At 43.6% G+C, this 16,584-nt stretch overlaps 1 protein-coding gene across 2 annotated transcripts; it reads left to right on the forward strand.

Annotated features, from left to right (window-relative positions):
* Positions 1 to 4,585: 4,585 nt before the first annotated feature.
* On the forward strand, positions 4,586 to 10,400 carry SNAI1 (snail family transcriptional repressor 1). Of its 2 annotated transcripts, none has more exons than XM_088153907.1 (3): positions 4,586 to 4,791; positions 5,608 to 6,072; positions 8,748 to 10,400. In XM_088153907.1, the coding sequence occupies exons 1-3, from the start codon at positions 4,713 to 4,715 to the stop codon at positions 8,927 to 8,929; spliced, it is 726 nt and encodes a 241-aa protein (XP_088010033.1). In that variant the 5' UTR covers positions 4,586 to 4,712; the 3' UTR covers positions 8,930 to 10,400. The 2 variants fall into 2 exon arrangements, with proteins under 2 accessions (XP_088010033.1, XP_088010034.1); XM_088153908.1 differs by having other exon boundaries at positions 4,589 to 4,791; positions 5,551 to 6,072.
* The last annotated feature ends 6,184 nt before the right edge of the window (positions 10,401 to 16,584 follow it).

A 16,584-nucleotide genomic window follows, 5' to 3' on the forward strand; every position in this document is an offset into this window, starting at 1 on the left:
AATGGGTGTTTACTTTGGTGGGAGTTAACTGAGCGTTTTGTTGCAAACATAGCCTTGGATCTCTAGAATTTATCAAGGAGCAGTTGTGCCCACATTCCTTTATACCCTTAAACGTAAGGTCAGCCCTATCATTTTGCCACTGGTATAAAGATGCTTTGCTTTCATCATATTGTTCTTTGCTTCTTCTTCTTTTTGAGTAGGGTAATGTCACTAATAGGTTTAATGGACACTTGGATCATCTGAAGTATTTCATTGATTCATGTGGAAACCCTAAATTTGTTTTGGTAACATGTTAATTCTTCTGTGCAAATACAATGAGAAAAGATACATTTCTTCTTAGGGTAGAAATGTTGTTTGAAAGCCATTTGATGCTCTCTCACTGGATGGTAAACCCAGTTGACTGTTAACCTTTTGCTTAACCATGATTTAGTACATCACAACTGGATTCTGCATACAGCATGCTAAGCTAAGTAAGTCACATTATGGCTTAGTGTGTGATATGTGAACCAGATCACGAACTATTATAAGATGCAGCTCATGTTTTTCAGCTTGAGATATAATAGCCCATTTTGGTCTCTTCTTTTGTAATGATTCTGTTTTGACGAAGTCAAAAGCCTTTCTAGTTCCATGTAAAATAGTAATTAATAAGGGTCTTGTATCATTGTTACTGTTTCCCTTTTTACTTTAATGGACCAATGCGGCTACCTACCAGCATTATCCACGAAACTATAACCTGTCTCTCACTTTCATTAATGTCTTAAAGTGCATCACCAATACTGAAAGTTTGATATATGCAGAATAGAGAAAAGACACTATCTACATTTACTGGTGACTGGAAAGCTTGTATGGACTTTCTGTGTAAAAATGAAAAAAAATGAACTTGTGATGTATGGTTTTGATGATTAGACAGGATAGATTATAGAAAGAAGAGTATTGTGATGTAACTTTACAGAGAGAAGTTGAAATATAATTGTACTTATACCTGCTGTGAAGAATATTGGAAGCCAGTGCTTTGTATCATTTTCCTTTCCTTTCCATTTTTCTTTAACTTTTTATTTCTTTTCTTGCACTTTTTGCTTTCTCTTTCTTTTTTCTTCTCTGCTTTATATTAGTTTGTATTAGTTTGTATCTTTTTAAAAAGTTTTAATAATTTTATATAACATTTGATATATGCAGACATGCTTATAGTTTATTAAACAGAAGACTCATAGATTTTTTTCCAGTAGCTAAAAATGCAGTCTTATCCATGCCTATTCAAGGAGAAATTTCCATTGAATTCAGTGGGATTTATTGTCTTGTAAGTATGCATAGGACTGAGTCCAAAAGCTTACTTCTGAAGAATTATGTATACAACTTATACAGAACAGATGTATACAACAGATACCCTAAAGGATCTAATTATGAATGTCTTGAAGGATTCAGAGGAATTTTCCCTTGTCCAGATGAATCTACAGTTCCCATCTAAGTCATACTGTTCCAACTTCTCTCATTTACACCATGCATTTACAAGCTTTTTACTTGATTGGATTTAAAATAATCTAATTAAACCTGTGTTGTCTGTTAACAATAGCAGCCCTTAAACTGTCCCTTAATTTGCATAAGCCACTTACACCTTTTTAGGTGATCTCAATCTCAGATAACTTGTCTAGCCCTTTTTTCCCCTCTGAGATCTCATACAATAAGTACTGTACCACACCTGGCTACTACTGAAACTGTATTTCACTTGTCTGAGGATATTATTTGAATTGTTTATCAATGGCATAATTTGAGATCTTTGCATTTCATCGCACATCTTGGCTTGTTGGAAGTCACAGGGTACAAACTAAGTTTTGCTTGTGACATGAGCTATTTAACATAAACAGGTACAACCTGCCAAACTGACCTCCAGTACCTCCCACCCCCACTGTCACTTTAATAACTATCTTCACTGATATCCTGGAACAAAAAGGGATGGGAAAACTATCTTAGTACTTGGATGATCATGGAATCTTAGAGGTGGAAAGGGCCATTTGGTCATTTATGATTGTTCGCTACCCAGAGTCACTTGTTTGAGATGGGTGGCTATAAAAATCAAATAAATAAATCAGTGTATCCATGATATCAGCCTGAATACTCTGAACAGGAAGTGCACATTGGCAGAAAGTTTTAATTCTGAAACCTTTTGCATACTACCTCCAGGAAAGGAATAGGTGCTTTTTATTAACAATCAGCTTTTACCAAGTAACAAATCCAGGGCAAAATCTAGCCAACCTTAAGAGTATTACTGCTGATTTCACTAGAAGTCCAAAGCAAACAGTTGAGGCTGTGATTCCATGTTAGGTGCCCCATGCATCCCACTGAATTCAGATGGGCTTAATATAGAAGAGCGTTTCTCAACCTTGGCAACTTGAAGATGTGTGGACTTCAATTCCCATGCTGGCTGGGGAATTCTGGGAGTTGAAGTCCACATATCTTCAAGCTGCTAAGGTTGAGAAACTGATATAGAAACATGTTTAATTTTGCTAAACAGTTCTGTTCTGACTGTGATCTGGGGACTGTGTTGAAGGGATCCCTGGAGAGGGCGCTCATGGCCTTGTGGAGAGCCAAATTAAGACATTCTAACAGCAAGTCTTCCTTTTCTCAGTGTTCGTGGTGCTTCATTCATACATAATAATCCGTTAAATTATTTCTACATGCAGACTTTATTTAATTTCTATATACCAACAGTTGATCATAAAGCTGAAAATCCTTGCCAGTCATTTGCCCTTTTCTGGAGAAGGGGAAGCAGTGTGTTCAGGTTTTCCCAGTCTGGTGCCCCCAGATGTGTCAGACTTCCCAAGATTTTGTGCCACACGGTTGCGAAGGATGGGTGCATCCAAAAATACAAGGGAGGTGGTTTAGTTACTGTGGCTGGGTTTACACATTACCCTGGGTTACAACGTGTCTGCACAACCTGTTGAACAGTCAGTCGTGAGAACCCAGATCCCCCCCCCCGCCCCATCACTTTCTTTTGAGCATGAATCGACTGAAGCCGGCCTTCCTATCACTCCCCCACTCAGCTCAAAACATCTGCCGAACGCGGACAGAGCGAAGCGCCAAGCAGGCGGCAACCCCGCGCGGGCTCGCCCGTCCAGCCGCGGCCGGAGCTGAACGCCAACTCCACGTGTCCTCAACTCCGACAGGAGAGAAAGGCTCGCGAGGGCTGGCGCGGAAGACCGTTACGGGCCGGGCGGGCAGGAAGACATCCGAGAGGGCAAATGCTTTGCGGGTTTCCCTGCAGGAAGAGGGTCGGCGGGCGGTTCCCGTTTCGGACAACTACGGCACGTGCTTGCGGGATCGCCCTTTGAAAGAAAGCGGGTGGCGCGTCCTCGTCATTTCCCCTCTACGGAATAGAGTCGGTTCTCCTTCTCTGGAAATGCTGACCCAGCATTTTAAAACCCTCTTTCCTTAGCTCGGAGTAGAAGATCCGATCCGCACCTTCCATCCCCAGAAAACGGCTCAGAAAAGGTGGCGGCGGCGGCGGCCTTCCAGCCCCCGAGAGCCTCCGCATCTTTGCTCCTTTTGCCCCCTCCGGAGGCTCCCTAAATAAGTTTGGTCTGGCGGGGAAGGCCCCAGGCTAGAGAGCAGGAGACTCTGAGCTCTGGTCCCGCCTCAGGCACGAAACCGGCTGGGCGACTTTGGGCCAGTCCCTCTCTCTCAGCCCAGCTCACCTCGCAGGGTTGTTGTTGTGGGGAAAATAGGAGGAGGAAGGAGGATTAGGTATGTTTGTCGCCTTGAGTTATTTATAAAAATAAGAAAGGGGGGATAAAAAATCTTAAAAAAAAAAAAGTCGAGGATCATGGGATGATGCCCCCAGGTGACTGAGCGGATGTCGGCTTGAGGCTTGATTCCCTGAACCTTCAGTTTTAATAAACCTGCAAACGGGACGGCAGGGCAGCACAGCCAAAGGATCGGGTTGGGATTAGGGGAGTTATAGTCCAGCAGAACTGAAAGCGCCGGGTTGAGAAAAGCTACCAGCGCTCCACGTGTTAAATTAGGAAGATTCATTGAGCTGAGCGGGCTTCATTCCAAGGCATTACGACCGCGTAGTGGACACGCGAACACAGTCGCTCAGACTGGGAATGGTGAAGACTCGTTCGGTAAACTTAGAGCGCGTTGGCGGGGGGAGGGTGTACGGAACAGTCAACGCTGAACTTGGTCCCCCCCCCCCCCGCCTTTCCCGGGGATTTTTCGTCCCGCCGAGGCGGAGAGATCTGCTCTTCAAGGCAAGGTTGACCTCGCTTTCCTGAGCCGACCCGACCCGCAGGCAGGCAGGCAGGCAGGCAGGCTCTCATCCCCGCTCCTGAGCGAGGGCTGCGCGAGTCGGATCAGACCTCTGGCAGGGCTTTTCCCCGCTGCTCCTCGAAGCTTTGTCAAGCGGTGCGGCCGCTCAGACGAGCCCGCAACCTCGCCAGTGGGTTTTGTTTGCGGAGCACCTGCTGGAAAAGGCACGCAGCTGGACCCCTCCCCGCCTTTGTCGATTGGCTGCCAAATGACACGGGGGGCGGGCCGGCCTCGCCCCCTGCCGCTCTGCTCATATTAGCTCGTGGCCGCGCCGCTCAAATTGCTTACATCGCAGCGGCCTGGCGGGTGGCGGAGGGAGGGTCTGGGTCTATCTGGGAGAGAAGCGGGGAGCGTCGCGGCTGCAGTTCTCTCTCTGCAACAGCTTGGATCGGAGCCGCGTCGCCAGAAAGATGCCACGCTCCTTCCTCGTCAAGAAACACTTCTCGCCTAGCAAGAAGCCCAATTACAGCGAACTGGAAAGCCAGACGGGTAGGCGCGGCGCCCGGGGAGAAAGGGGGAGGCATGGCGCTGGTGCGGGGGCTCTTGCGGTGCTGGGGCGGGGGGGGGGGGGAAGGAGCCAGACCGGTCAGCTCAAGCGGCCCGTCGAGCTCCTGGGCGGGGTTCAGCTCAGGGGCTGAAAGTTTCCCGCTAATAACTCGGGGGAGAAACATGTGGATCGTCGCCTCGCGGGGGACGCGGAGCGGCGGATACTAGCTAGCAATTATGGAAGAAGTAATCTGGTTTTAGGCTAGTGAGGTGCCATCCAGTCGAGTCGGGCTTGGCTTGGTGACTGCGTGCACCAGCGCTTGCAGGCAGCCAATTGGGAGTAAACCCCTTTGAACTCAGCGGCCCTCCTTCCCGATAGCCCTACAACGGAATGCCCTATCGCCGGCTGCTTTTGACTTGGAAATGTAAAACTCCAAGTCCCATCAGCCTTGCCGAGACTGTTTAAAGTGGCCTGAAACTATGGGAGTCTCAGTTCTTCCCAGAAGTGCTAATGCTGTGGGTTTTGCTACTTTCGCCTCCCCTCGTGGCTAATTCCAACTGAAAGGAAGTTGTGGCACTTTGGGTGCGCTTGGAGAAGTCCCGATTGTGTTAATCAGATTTCTGGCCCTTGGCGTATGCCCAGAGAATGTGTTACTCAAATGCTCTACAAGCGTGCCAAAAGCAAAGGGGTATCAAAGGAGGTAGGGTTGTGTCCAGTTCTGCAAGATTGCTTTCTAATGGATTCCTTTGGTCTCTTTGCAGTGATTGTCTCTCCATTTTTGTATGACAAGTATCCCCTGTCTGTCATCCCACAACCAGATCTCTTGGGTGCTGGCTCTTACTACCCTCCTCTGGTCTGGGACACAGGGCTGTTCTCTAATTTCTTCACCTCTGAATCGGAGTACAAGAAAAGTGCAGCTTCTCCATCCAGCCCTGACTCCAAACCCCTGGACCTGACCTCCCTGTCAAGCGAAGAGGAGGATGGCAAGACGAGCTCTGACCCGCCCAGCCCAGCCTCATCGGCCACAGAAGCCGAGAAATTCCATTGCAGCCAGTGCAGCAAGTCCTACTCAACTTTTGCAGGCCTTTCCAAGCACAGACAGTTGCATTGTGATTCCCAGACCAGGAAATCTTTCAGCTGTAAATATTGCGAAAAGGAATATGTGAGCTTGGGGGCTCTCAAGATGCACATCCGAAGCCATACCTTGCCCTGTGTGTGTAAAATCTGTGGCAAGGCTTTCTCCAGGCCGTGGCTCCTGCAGGGCCACATCAGAACGCACACTGGTAAAGCTGACTCTTCTGTTTGTGTCTCTGGTCCTTGCTATCTTCCTCTCTTATCTTTGCTCCAGCCCCAGTCCTCCCTACCTTTGCTTGTAACCTGATTCACGTCAACACTGCCTGTAGCTTATCAGAGGAGATAAAGGTCTCCAAAGGGTGTTTCTCTGGAAAAAAAAATGCTGTCTTAATTAAGACTTTTTAAAAACAGATTTGCCCAAAACTCACCCTGTTTGGGCCAAGACTTGCCAACCTGTGACTTATTTGATTTTGGACTCCCTTTTGAACACATAGATGATGTTTGCACAACACACTGAGCCCCAAACCAGCCAACCCCATTATAGCACAGTGTGTTATATAAAACCCAATTCATTTATAGCTTAATGTGTGGTAAGTCCACTTAACCATGGATAAAGGTGTCTAGGACACCTTTGTACGCAAATCTAGATTTATTTATTTATTTTTATTTATTTTCAAATTTGTATGCCGCCCATCTCCCCCAATGGGTGACTCTGGGCAGCATAAGATTTATGCTTATAAGTCAACAGTATTCCATTTCTTTTCATACCTTTATTACTTGTTTTATATCCCATTTTTCTAACCAGAGACCACCCCCTTGGTGTTTGTACAACACATTGATCCAAAAACTAGCCAACCACATTTTAGTCTAGCATGATGTGTGAATGCAGGTCATGTGGTTAGCTGATGGCTCTAGATGTTCTGTAAATGTAGGAAATTGGGTTCATTCAGTCAGTATTCCTATGAATACTGTCATCCTGAAGCAGCTATCTGGTCACTACTCCCACCCTCTTTCCATTGTTTCATTCGTTTACAGAAAATCTAGATTGGCAGTGGTCCTGGGGAAGTGATTCCATGGCCACATCACCATGCCAACAAACTTAGTTGGGACACAGACACAGGCAAGTCAGCTTAGCAGGCACTCCATCATGTGAATCAGCCTTGAGTCATTCCAAGCACACGTGGGGGGTGGGGGTGGGGGTGGGGGTGGGGACTGGACTGAAAGGGCTTGCTGTGAGGATTGCAGTCCAATGCAGCGCAGCCAGCATGCATAACCTCAAACCAGTGGCCCAGGCCTCCCAATTTGCCTCGCCTGCATTTGCATTTCAACACCCTGCAAGGTTTTTCCTATCTCCCGCCCCCCACTTCCTTCTTGTTTAACCTCCAGTATATAAAAGGTGATAAAAACGTTGGCCACCTATTTGCAGGGAGGGGGAAGCGGCTTCCTTCCTTGCTCTTCCTGCCTGGAAGGCGCCTGAAAGCTCCCTCTGATATCTGATGCCTTCCCTGGTTCAAGCAGGATAAGCTGGCTTCTGGGCACAAAAGGTGGTGCTGGGAGATGCTTCATTCCAGCATTGTTTGCCTAATGGGACCGTGGAAGTGGTGGGGAAGGGCTTTTGGAAGCAAGAAGCTGCCTTGGCAGGTGCTCTTATGTAGCTGAGCTTGCTCTTCCCTTCCTGCACCTGTTACTGTAACGCCCCAGGCTGAACACCAGATTCCACAGCTGCAGCTTTTTGAGTGTTTAATCCAAGGAGTATCACGTTTACAATGCCTCTCCCTCCAAGCAGCTTTTGTGTTGGGTGGGTGGGTGTGGGGGGGGGCAGGATCCTTTAATTGTTACTTAGTGCTGATTTCACACCCTTTTAAAAGTCCTAAAGGTGACTGCCTGAAGGAAGCCAGAAAGGCTTAATTGTGCTTTCCAAATTGAGCAGGCCTGTTGGTTAGCTCCAGAAGAATTCTCCGTGTCAGGAATTCAGCCCTGCTGTTGTGGTTGAAGGAGGGGGAGAAAGGAAAGGAAAGGAAAGGACATAGCTATACTTGGAAAGGGGGTACAATTAATGCTTCAGCCTTTGCTGCAGTAAGTTGGCAGAAGAGGGCATTTCTCACCAAGCTTTGACTAGTTGTTTGCTTTTGTTAAATTATCGCATGCAGACCAGTGCAATGTGTGTATCCTTAAAGTAAGCCCCTCTGGGGTCCAAGGATGTGATGCCCCAGATAAATGTACATAGGATCTCAGATTTGGTTTACAGTCCCCTACATGTTCACTTCAACCAAGCTCTGTTAGAATAAAAGTAAAATCTTCCTGAGTCCAGATGAACTTTTGTTGACAACATGGACATGTTATTTTGGCAAGAATAGGGGGGTTAGGTTACTACAGTCGAGTCCAGGGATTACCTGGTGTTTCCCACCCCAGAACTGACTAGATTAAACTTAGCTTTTTGAGGACACCCTAGGTAAACACAATCCAGCCTCCAAGGTGGGGCCTTGTTTTTTTTTTCCTTTGAAATTGGGAACCTAAAGATACTTGCTTTTTATCACTTTATTTTGGAATCCAGCATCTGTCTGATTTGAACTTGTGCTAATATCTGAACACAAAGCCATTTATAGATTTGGTGGTTGGAGCAGAATGTATTTCCAAGCCATGAATGGTGTTAGTAGAAATTTGCTTAAACCTGGGATGAATCGTTAGATTTCCATGAGCACACCTCTCTTCCTCAGTTATGTATTAGTGACTTGTAGTTGTAAAAGATTGGGAATATGACATAAAGGGTCAGGAGGTGATTTTTTTTTTTTTTACTTCTGTCACATGTTTTGTCAAGCTTCCTGTCAAGATTCAGGTCCTTAACTTTGGTTGACAATCCTTTTTCCTCCTTTTATCTTTCTAGGGGAAAAGCCATTCTCCTGCACGCACTGTAGCCGGGCCTTTGCTGACCGCTCAAACCTCCGTGCTCATCTGCAGACCCACTCAGATGTTAAGAAGTATCAGTGTAAAACTTGCTCCCGGACTTTCTCTCGCATGTCACTTCTCCACAAACATGAAGAAACAGGTTGCATTGGAACCCGCTGAATGCTCCTGCTGAACACCATGGACTCCTCCATGCCAATCCATGTATTGTAACTAGTGTCCGTAGGAAAATAGTTCTGCTGAGCTGTCACAAACAGCATGTACTGAACTCTGGTTGTTTCCAGCTGCTTCAAGCCTTAAAGCATCATACATAATACTTCACTCTTTGTCTTCAGGAGAGTTTTTAAAACCTGATTTGCCATTTTATTCCATCCCCTGGCTCCCGCAGTGGCAATATGCTTCTTGATTCAAGCACAGGAAGGATCACTGCTGCATCAGAAATGATGGGTTGACAAAACAATGTGGGATGTTTTAAAATGAGCTCCTAAAACCTGGTACCCTCCAGATGTGTTGGACAAATACCCCCAGCATTTTTAGAAATGGAGTTTTTGTTGTGGAATTTGGTGTGTTACAGCCAACACTTCTGCAGGGTACCAGTATGGGAACAGCTATTCCAAACTGAAATCTGGCTAAAAACATTTTGTTGAGCTACTTCTAAAAGGGGTCAGATACGTCCTTCTGGAATTTGCAAGCAGATTATAGAGGTGCTGACGACCTCTTTCTCCCACCCCCTGCATCTGGTACTCGGAAGTATACTGCCACTAAACATGGAAACTCCATGAGGGCTTTCTTATCTAACAGCCATTGAGTCTTATCCCCTGAGAATTTTTCCTAATCAGCTTCTTCAAAGCCATCTAAATTAACAGCAGTCGCTAATGTTCCCTGTTTGCTTTACAAATGTGAGAATATTCTGCATCTTGTGCCTAGCTTGCCTGAAAAATCACAATCTTTCATTTTTACTCTTAAAGAAAATGACCAGAATAATAGATTCACAGTAACTCGTGACCCTGAATTGATATGCCTCTAAACAAAGGGCAAAAATCTAAGTGTTAACGCTTCCCCCGCCACCACCTCAAACTCTCCATTGCTCCTTGTACTGTGTATGCACCCTCCTTAGTGCAGCTATGCAGGAATACAGTATTGCATTAGTTCTGGGTCAGCAGAGGGATAATTCGCAATGCTTCAAAGACGAACTATGTCTGCAGAAGGCACTGGGTAGCCATTCAAAGCAAGGCTCCTGTTTACAAGAGCAGCTATGCACTCAAGCACCTGTTAATATGACTTCTTTTAACAACTGCTTTTTCAAAAGAACTGTGACTAATAGCAGGCACTTGTCAGGCGATTCAATAGCCGCCTGGGTAGGGGAGGCTGCCCCATTGACAGGTGTGTGCCAAAAGAGCCACTTACGGTTATTGACAGGTGCCTCCTGAATGCATTTCTTTTGTACATTGTTTCCACATCATAAACATCAACAAAAAGGATGAAAAACAAAAGGGTATGTTTACATTTCAAAGGTACACTGGTATTTATATATTTTTGTGCCACAATTTTATACTGATTTTAAAAAAAACTTTTTTATATATAATTATATGCAATTTATTGATATTCAATAAAATGGGTAATTTATAATTTGGTTTTGTGCTCTTTCTAATCGCTTGGCTATCCTTTTGTTTAATCATTTGCCATAATTCAGCACTTGGCAGGAGTGAGTAACACACTACAAGTTACTTGCAACTAACAGGTTAAATGGCTTTGATTGGGATGCTATGTGCTTACTCCAGAATACAGGAAACCAGTTGGTCATTGCACAGTGTTGGGAATCCCCACTCACTTTTGGCTCTGGTCCCAGCTGCTATGCTGCCTCCCAATGTATGTCTGTGAAGGAATGTGCTGCTTGATCAAGAAAGATTGCCCAAATTTTTCTAAGTGAGATAAATTGCACTTAGATATAATGTAAATATAATGTAAATCACAGGAGGGAGATTTGTAGCAAAGCATACCGTTGACTTATGTTCTGTGTTTCCTGAGTAGCAACACCTCTCTAGGGTTTCAGACAGGAATCTTTGTCAACCCTATCTGGTCTTGGTTAGGATCAAACCTGTAATCTTACCTATCAAGATTTATCACTGAACTGTGAGTAGAGTTTCCATCCACTTTAGACCTTTTTTCAAAACCCACAACACTTTTCCCCCTGAATCTTTAGTTTTCTACTTTCTCTTTGTTTTTTATTTTTGTTTCTTGTTTTACATTTTCCCCAGAACTCAGGACATAAGCTGCCCATCTTAGACCAAACATTACCTAAAAGCCATCGAGTTGGACCTGACCCTTGGCAACTGTATGAACAAATGCCCCTAGCATCCAACTGCCTTCACCAACATCCCGGCTCTTCTAGTGAATTTTTTAATCCCGTCCCTCTACCTTAGCCATTGACTTCCCCATTCCACCATTTGTATGCTGCCCCAATCAAAGCTCCAAAGCACATAATAACATAAAATTACAAAGACACATATTACATCTACATATTGCCAAAATAAAACAGCTACCAAAGATAGCATATAATGGCCATCATAATCACCAATCCTCCTCCAAAGATCCAACCAAAGATTATCTTCCATTGAAAGCAGGGAAGGGACCATCTCGACTTTGAGAGGAAGAAAATCCTAAAATGTAGAACAGCCACTGAAAAAAACTGTGATGCACCCCCAACTCCCTGGGTGGGGGAATCAGAAACAGTCCCAGCTAGAATGTACAAGGAAGACTTGGAGAAGTTAGTCCTGTCAGAAAACTAGGTCCTGTAGGAAAATAATGTGAGATGTAATAACCAGGACTTTGAATTGTATCCAGAAACCTATTCATAAACAAGCAGCTTCCCCAGAATAGGTATAATTGTTGAACCAGGTCTAGCCTGATAGTAAGCAGGCCACTGCATTTTAGACCAATTGTTGTTTCTGAACAGTCTTCAAAGACAGCCCAAGTAGAGCACGTTACAACAACTCCAACAGGAGTTGAATTCATTAGTGACTGTTGCCAGAATATCAGAAATGACTGCATCTAGTGTACCACCCAAAACTGAGTAAAGGCTTTTCTGATCATGACCACCACTTGCTATTCTAGCAGGAGGAAGGAGTCCAAGAGATCCCTCTTCTATGAGGATGCAACCGTATCCATAGCTGCAGTTGGAACTACTGGACCCTAGTGATTTCTGGATTAACAGCTACCCTGTCTTACTAGGATTTTAACACATCATTTAAGATGTCTAGAGCAATTTCTGCTTGGTCAAGAAGCAGGGGAGAACTGTTTAACTGGGTATCATCTATGGATTGATGATACCTCATCCTGAACTGAGAGCTGATGTTGCCTACTAGTTTAATGTAAATGGCAAGTACAGTAAGTGAGAGAATCAAACCCTGTGTGTACCACACACAGGCATGGCCAAATCTCAATCTGCTCCCTCGAAGCAGGGAATTGAAGACAGCCAAGAGAAGCAGCATGGTTGAGCTCTTACTACAGAAGACTCTGGAGTCCACTTCCTCAGACCTATGGGATTCTAGATAATATAACAAGATGTTGCCCCAGAGGCATCTCAACATACTATGTCTATGGCTAGCTCTGAATGAGTAAAATACATTTCTGTTCTTAGCATGCTTTTCAAATACATCAGAGTGACCTCAAGGCAGAGGTCTTTTCATCTGTCATTATCTGCTGCTGGACAACCCTCCATAGAAGCAATAAGGATATCATTGCTGTGCCACTCTTTGCCACCTTTACTTCCATAGTGTATGTCTGCATTTGCACCCATAACCATGTTCAGTTGCATTTACTCTTTATTTCTACCACTGACACTCAGAATTTCCACAACTTCATTTCCTAAAGCTTCTCCTTAAACCCTGGAGTGTCCCTGGATGGCTCACAGAAAGAGGCTGCTTAGAGGCAATATCATTCAGGACCCTCACTGATTCTGTATTCCACAGAATACAGCAGAACTGCCAGCTGGATCACTGGGAAAATCTCCAAACACCTGCTGGAAACCCGTAGGATCAGTTCTCCATACCTCCAGAGGGACTGTAAGTAGTGATCAGCTTCAGGATTATCAGAAAGTGATCTGTCCCTGACAAGGGACTCATTGAAAAATCTTCCACATTCAGATTGTGAACCAACTGCTCTAGGATAAAGATTAGGTCCACGTATATGAGTTGGACTCTTCATTACCTAGCTATCGTGGTGGCCATGAAATCCTGATCCACTCCCAGTCTTGGGAGGACTTAACAGATGGACATGGAATTTCCCAAACACCTTATGCCTAAAGGAATCAACTGGCAGCAGGTTGGGTAGCTCATGAAGAGTTGCTGCCAGGCAGCCCACCCTGAATACCAGACGCACTGTGAGCTTGTTCCTAATATCCAGCTTCAAATGCAAGGACTTATCTGCAGAGCAGGGCACTTGTTTACCACTCAGGTTTCCTGGAAGGCCAACCCACTCCACCTCTCTAGCCTCAGAGTCACAGCTGCTGCAGCACTCAAATCCTAGTGGTACAAATTGTTGACAAGAAAACTCCTCCTTACCCTGCCAGGTATCAATAATAGATGCCAGATCTGCCCCCTCCTTCCCAGTTAAATCATGGAGGAGGACAGACAGAGCTGGTGTTTAGCTGAGTAGTCTGAGGCTAAGGGTTCCAGCAATTCAGCATCTAGGACCACAGAATGAGGCATTAAGATCAGGAGTGGGGACTGGCAGCAAATTACCTGTCCCTCTTCCTCTGAATTGGCTGTCCCTTATATCATTTTCCTGTCACTGTCCTCCCCCAACCTTCTTCTCCAATGGCCTCTTTGGCTTCTGCCAAGCCTGGGCTATCTGCAGCATCCTTACATCCATTTCCTGTAGCCATCTATCTCACACTATGTGATGGCCTGACTACCTGATTGGTAGCTTCTCTAACTTGTCCCACATTCACCTTCATAAAATCCCCTACCCAAATTGACCTTTCTATCCAACCTGACCTGGTGTCACCTCTCTCCGCTACACTGTCCTCCTACTAGGGCTCAGTCCTTTGAGAACATTCCTTCCACTCAGTCTAGAGGGTCAGTCTTCACCATTACACCTTGGCCTCTTGCTGAATGCAGCTTGGATTCTGTATCCAGGTTTAAGGTCACAAACTGCACTATGGTTCCCAAACACTGTAGCTCCGGGTGTTTTCTAGTTCATTGTTTTCATAATCCACTCATATTACAATGATGATCAATGTTTGTAAGTTTCTGCTTCCATATCATCATCTCAAGGGAGAAATCAGCCTTTATTTAGTCCATAATTGAATTAGCTGGTTCTTCTTTCAATCTATGGTACTTGTAGTAACTATCTCCAAATCCATAATTCAAAAGTGTCTATCTTCTCTGTTTTGTTCTTTCTCAGTGTCAAGCTTTCACAACTATACAATACCACTAGGAAAACCACTGCTTTACCTATTCTGATCCCTGCTGTCATAGGAGTATCTTTAACCTTCATAATCTTGTCTAAAATTGTCATTAATCTTCCTCTTTATTTTTCCAGCACATGGTTCATCTATCTATTCTTGAGCCTAAGAAAACAAAATGATCTTTTATCTTAACTTCTTTGTTGTGAACTGCAAGTTCAGTAAACATGCTGGTCGACATTATCTTTTTAATATTTAACATTAACACAGATTTTTCACTTTCCATTTTTACTTTCAGAATGAGCTCTTCTAAGTCATATTTACTTTCATCTAAATAATGGTACAGTATCTGCATATCTGAAATGATTAGTATTTTGATCTCCAATTCTTATTCCAGCTAACAGTATGCATCCTTGCCTCATTCTATTTTGAACTTCTCTATTTCTCCAAACTCAGTTTTTACAATAATTTCTTGTTTCTTGTAAATATTCCTCAGAAGAATAATCAGGTATTCTGGCAAAACCATTAATTGTAATGAATTCCACATTCTGGCATGATCTACACAATAAAAGGCCTCCCTATAGTCAAAAAAACAAAGGTAATTCTTCTTGAATTATCCTCCTCTACTTTCTGTCTTAAGTTAGCTTTCTGATCTTGTTCTTCTGCCATTAATAAATGTTGCTTGTTTGTCTATTCTTCTGTGAAAGATCTGAGGCAAAACTTTGTTTGCAGAAGGGAAGCATTGCATAAGATAATTCGATAATATTTATATAGTATTCTCTTGCCTTTCCATTCTTTGGTGTGGGGATCTTTATCAGTCTTCTCCAGTTCCTAGGCAATATGACCTTGTTTTGTATTTATTGATGTACAGCTATTTCCAGTTGTCGATGTAGAACTGTTAGCCCTTTAATTACCTCCTCTTTGGCAACTTAAAAGAGTTATATGGGTATTTCAACTGCAGTTTGTAGTTTTCTATTTGCTGGCTGGTTTTTTTCTTGTTATAACTTTATTTGCCTTTATAGATCTGTTCTGTGGTTATTCTTGGGCAGTCTTACCTTAGCAGTACATTTTCTTTAACTAGAAAAGAAAAATGAGAGACATAATTTCCCCCTATTTCTTGACATTATTGATTGATGCATCTCCCCTTTCCCTTTCCTGAAAATTTGCATTCAGTTATCCTATATTCTTCTTGATCCCCAAGGTTTTCATCCTCTGTCTTTCCCACTTGAAGCAAGTGTTGGCAACAAATGAAGTTTAAGTTTGGAAAACTCTATTATCTGTCATTTGCATTATTGCATTTAACCAAATCAAATATTCCTGCAACTCCAGGTTCCTCCCTTTCTCCAAAGTTGCATTCCAATCACCATATAGTAGTACTTCATCCTTTCTAGATGTTGTATTTCTAGATCAATTCTCTTTGCCATAGAATTCCTCACCATTGCATCTGCAGTAGATGTATACATGTATATAACATTGAAGTTCACTGGATATCTAGTAATAATAATAGATACAATCCTTTTGTATCACTTAGAGATGTCCTTTTGAACATCATTACCGCTTAGTTCCTTCATGGGGTTTTGTGACCTGAATCATATAGTCATCTGATTTAAAGTGGCCCATGGTCCACTCAAGTTCATTTATTTCTAACCCATCCAATTTCATTTCTGCTTTGACAGTTTCAAATTTTCCCTGGTTTATGCTCTTCACATTGCATGTTTCAGTTGTCTATATAAAATGAAGAACTCCTTTTTCAATACTGCTACCATCAGAGACCAAACTTTCTTGCAGCTTTTGTTTGGTCATACCATCACTAGATCTACTCATTAAAGTTCAGTATTCTTCCCCTGTAACCAGAAGAATGCCTTCCATCCTAGGGGGGAAGTTCTCATCATCTGGCACCCAAATTTAACTAAATAATACAGCTGCATCTATATAAGTTTTCTTGGTAACAGGAAGGAAGTGGTTTGTCATTGCCTTCTTATGGATTGAGCTCCTTCACCTGGGTGGTTTGGCTTCCCTCACACCTAAGAGCTCCAGCTGCTTCTTCCCCTTTTGACCTACCAGCAAGGATAACTTTTACAAGGAGTTTATGTCTCTAAAGATACAGTCACTGAAGATGCAGAGCTTCCTTCTGTGTCAAAGTGGTAATTCCCTGAGAGGACAAGCCAAATGTATACTGTTTTTATTAGTTGCTTCTACCATTCACTTAACTTAGACAATGTGGCTTCCTGAAGAATGATTTTTTTATTTTATTTTAATGGTTGTACACTGCCCAGAGTCACTTCATGTGAGATAGGTGGCCATATAAATTTACTAAATAAATAGATATTTTAATAATGACTTTTTAAAATGATTGTTTTTGTATATTTATTGTTTAATAGTTGTACGTCACCCAGAGTCACTTCGTGTG

Source organism: Python bivittatus, unplaced genomic scaffold, assembly GCF_059951505.1.
Source record: "Python bivittatus isolate LINGU-HERP-01145 unplaced genomic scaffold, Pbiv_v1 ctg000700_np1212, whole genome shotgun sequence".
Taxonomy (NCBI): domain Eukaryota; kingdom Metazoa; phylum Chordata; class Lepidosauria; order Squamata; family Pythonidae; genus Python; species Python bivittatus.

Excerpts from the sequence above, each read along its gene's own strand:
- SNAI1 (XM_088153908.1), top strand. The coding sequence starts at position 4,713 with ATGCCACGCTCCTTCCTCGTCAAGAAACACTTCTCGCCTAGCAAGAAG. Across the intron at positions 4,792-5,550 it reads CGAACTGGAAAGCCAGACGG|TGATTGTCTCTCCATTTTTG; the intron begins GTAGGCGCGGCG and ends GTCTCTTTGCAG. Across the intron at positions 6,073-8,747 it reads CCACATCAGAACGCACACTG|GGGAAAAGCCATTCTCCTGC; the intron begins GTAAAGCTGACT and ends TTATCTTTCTAG.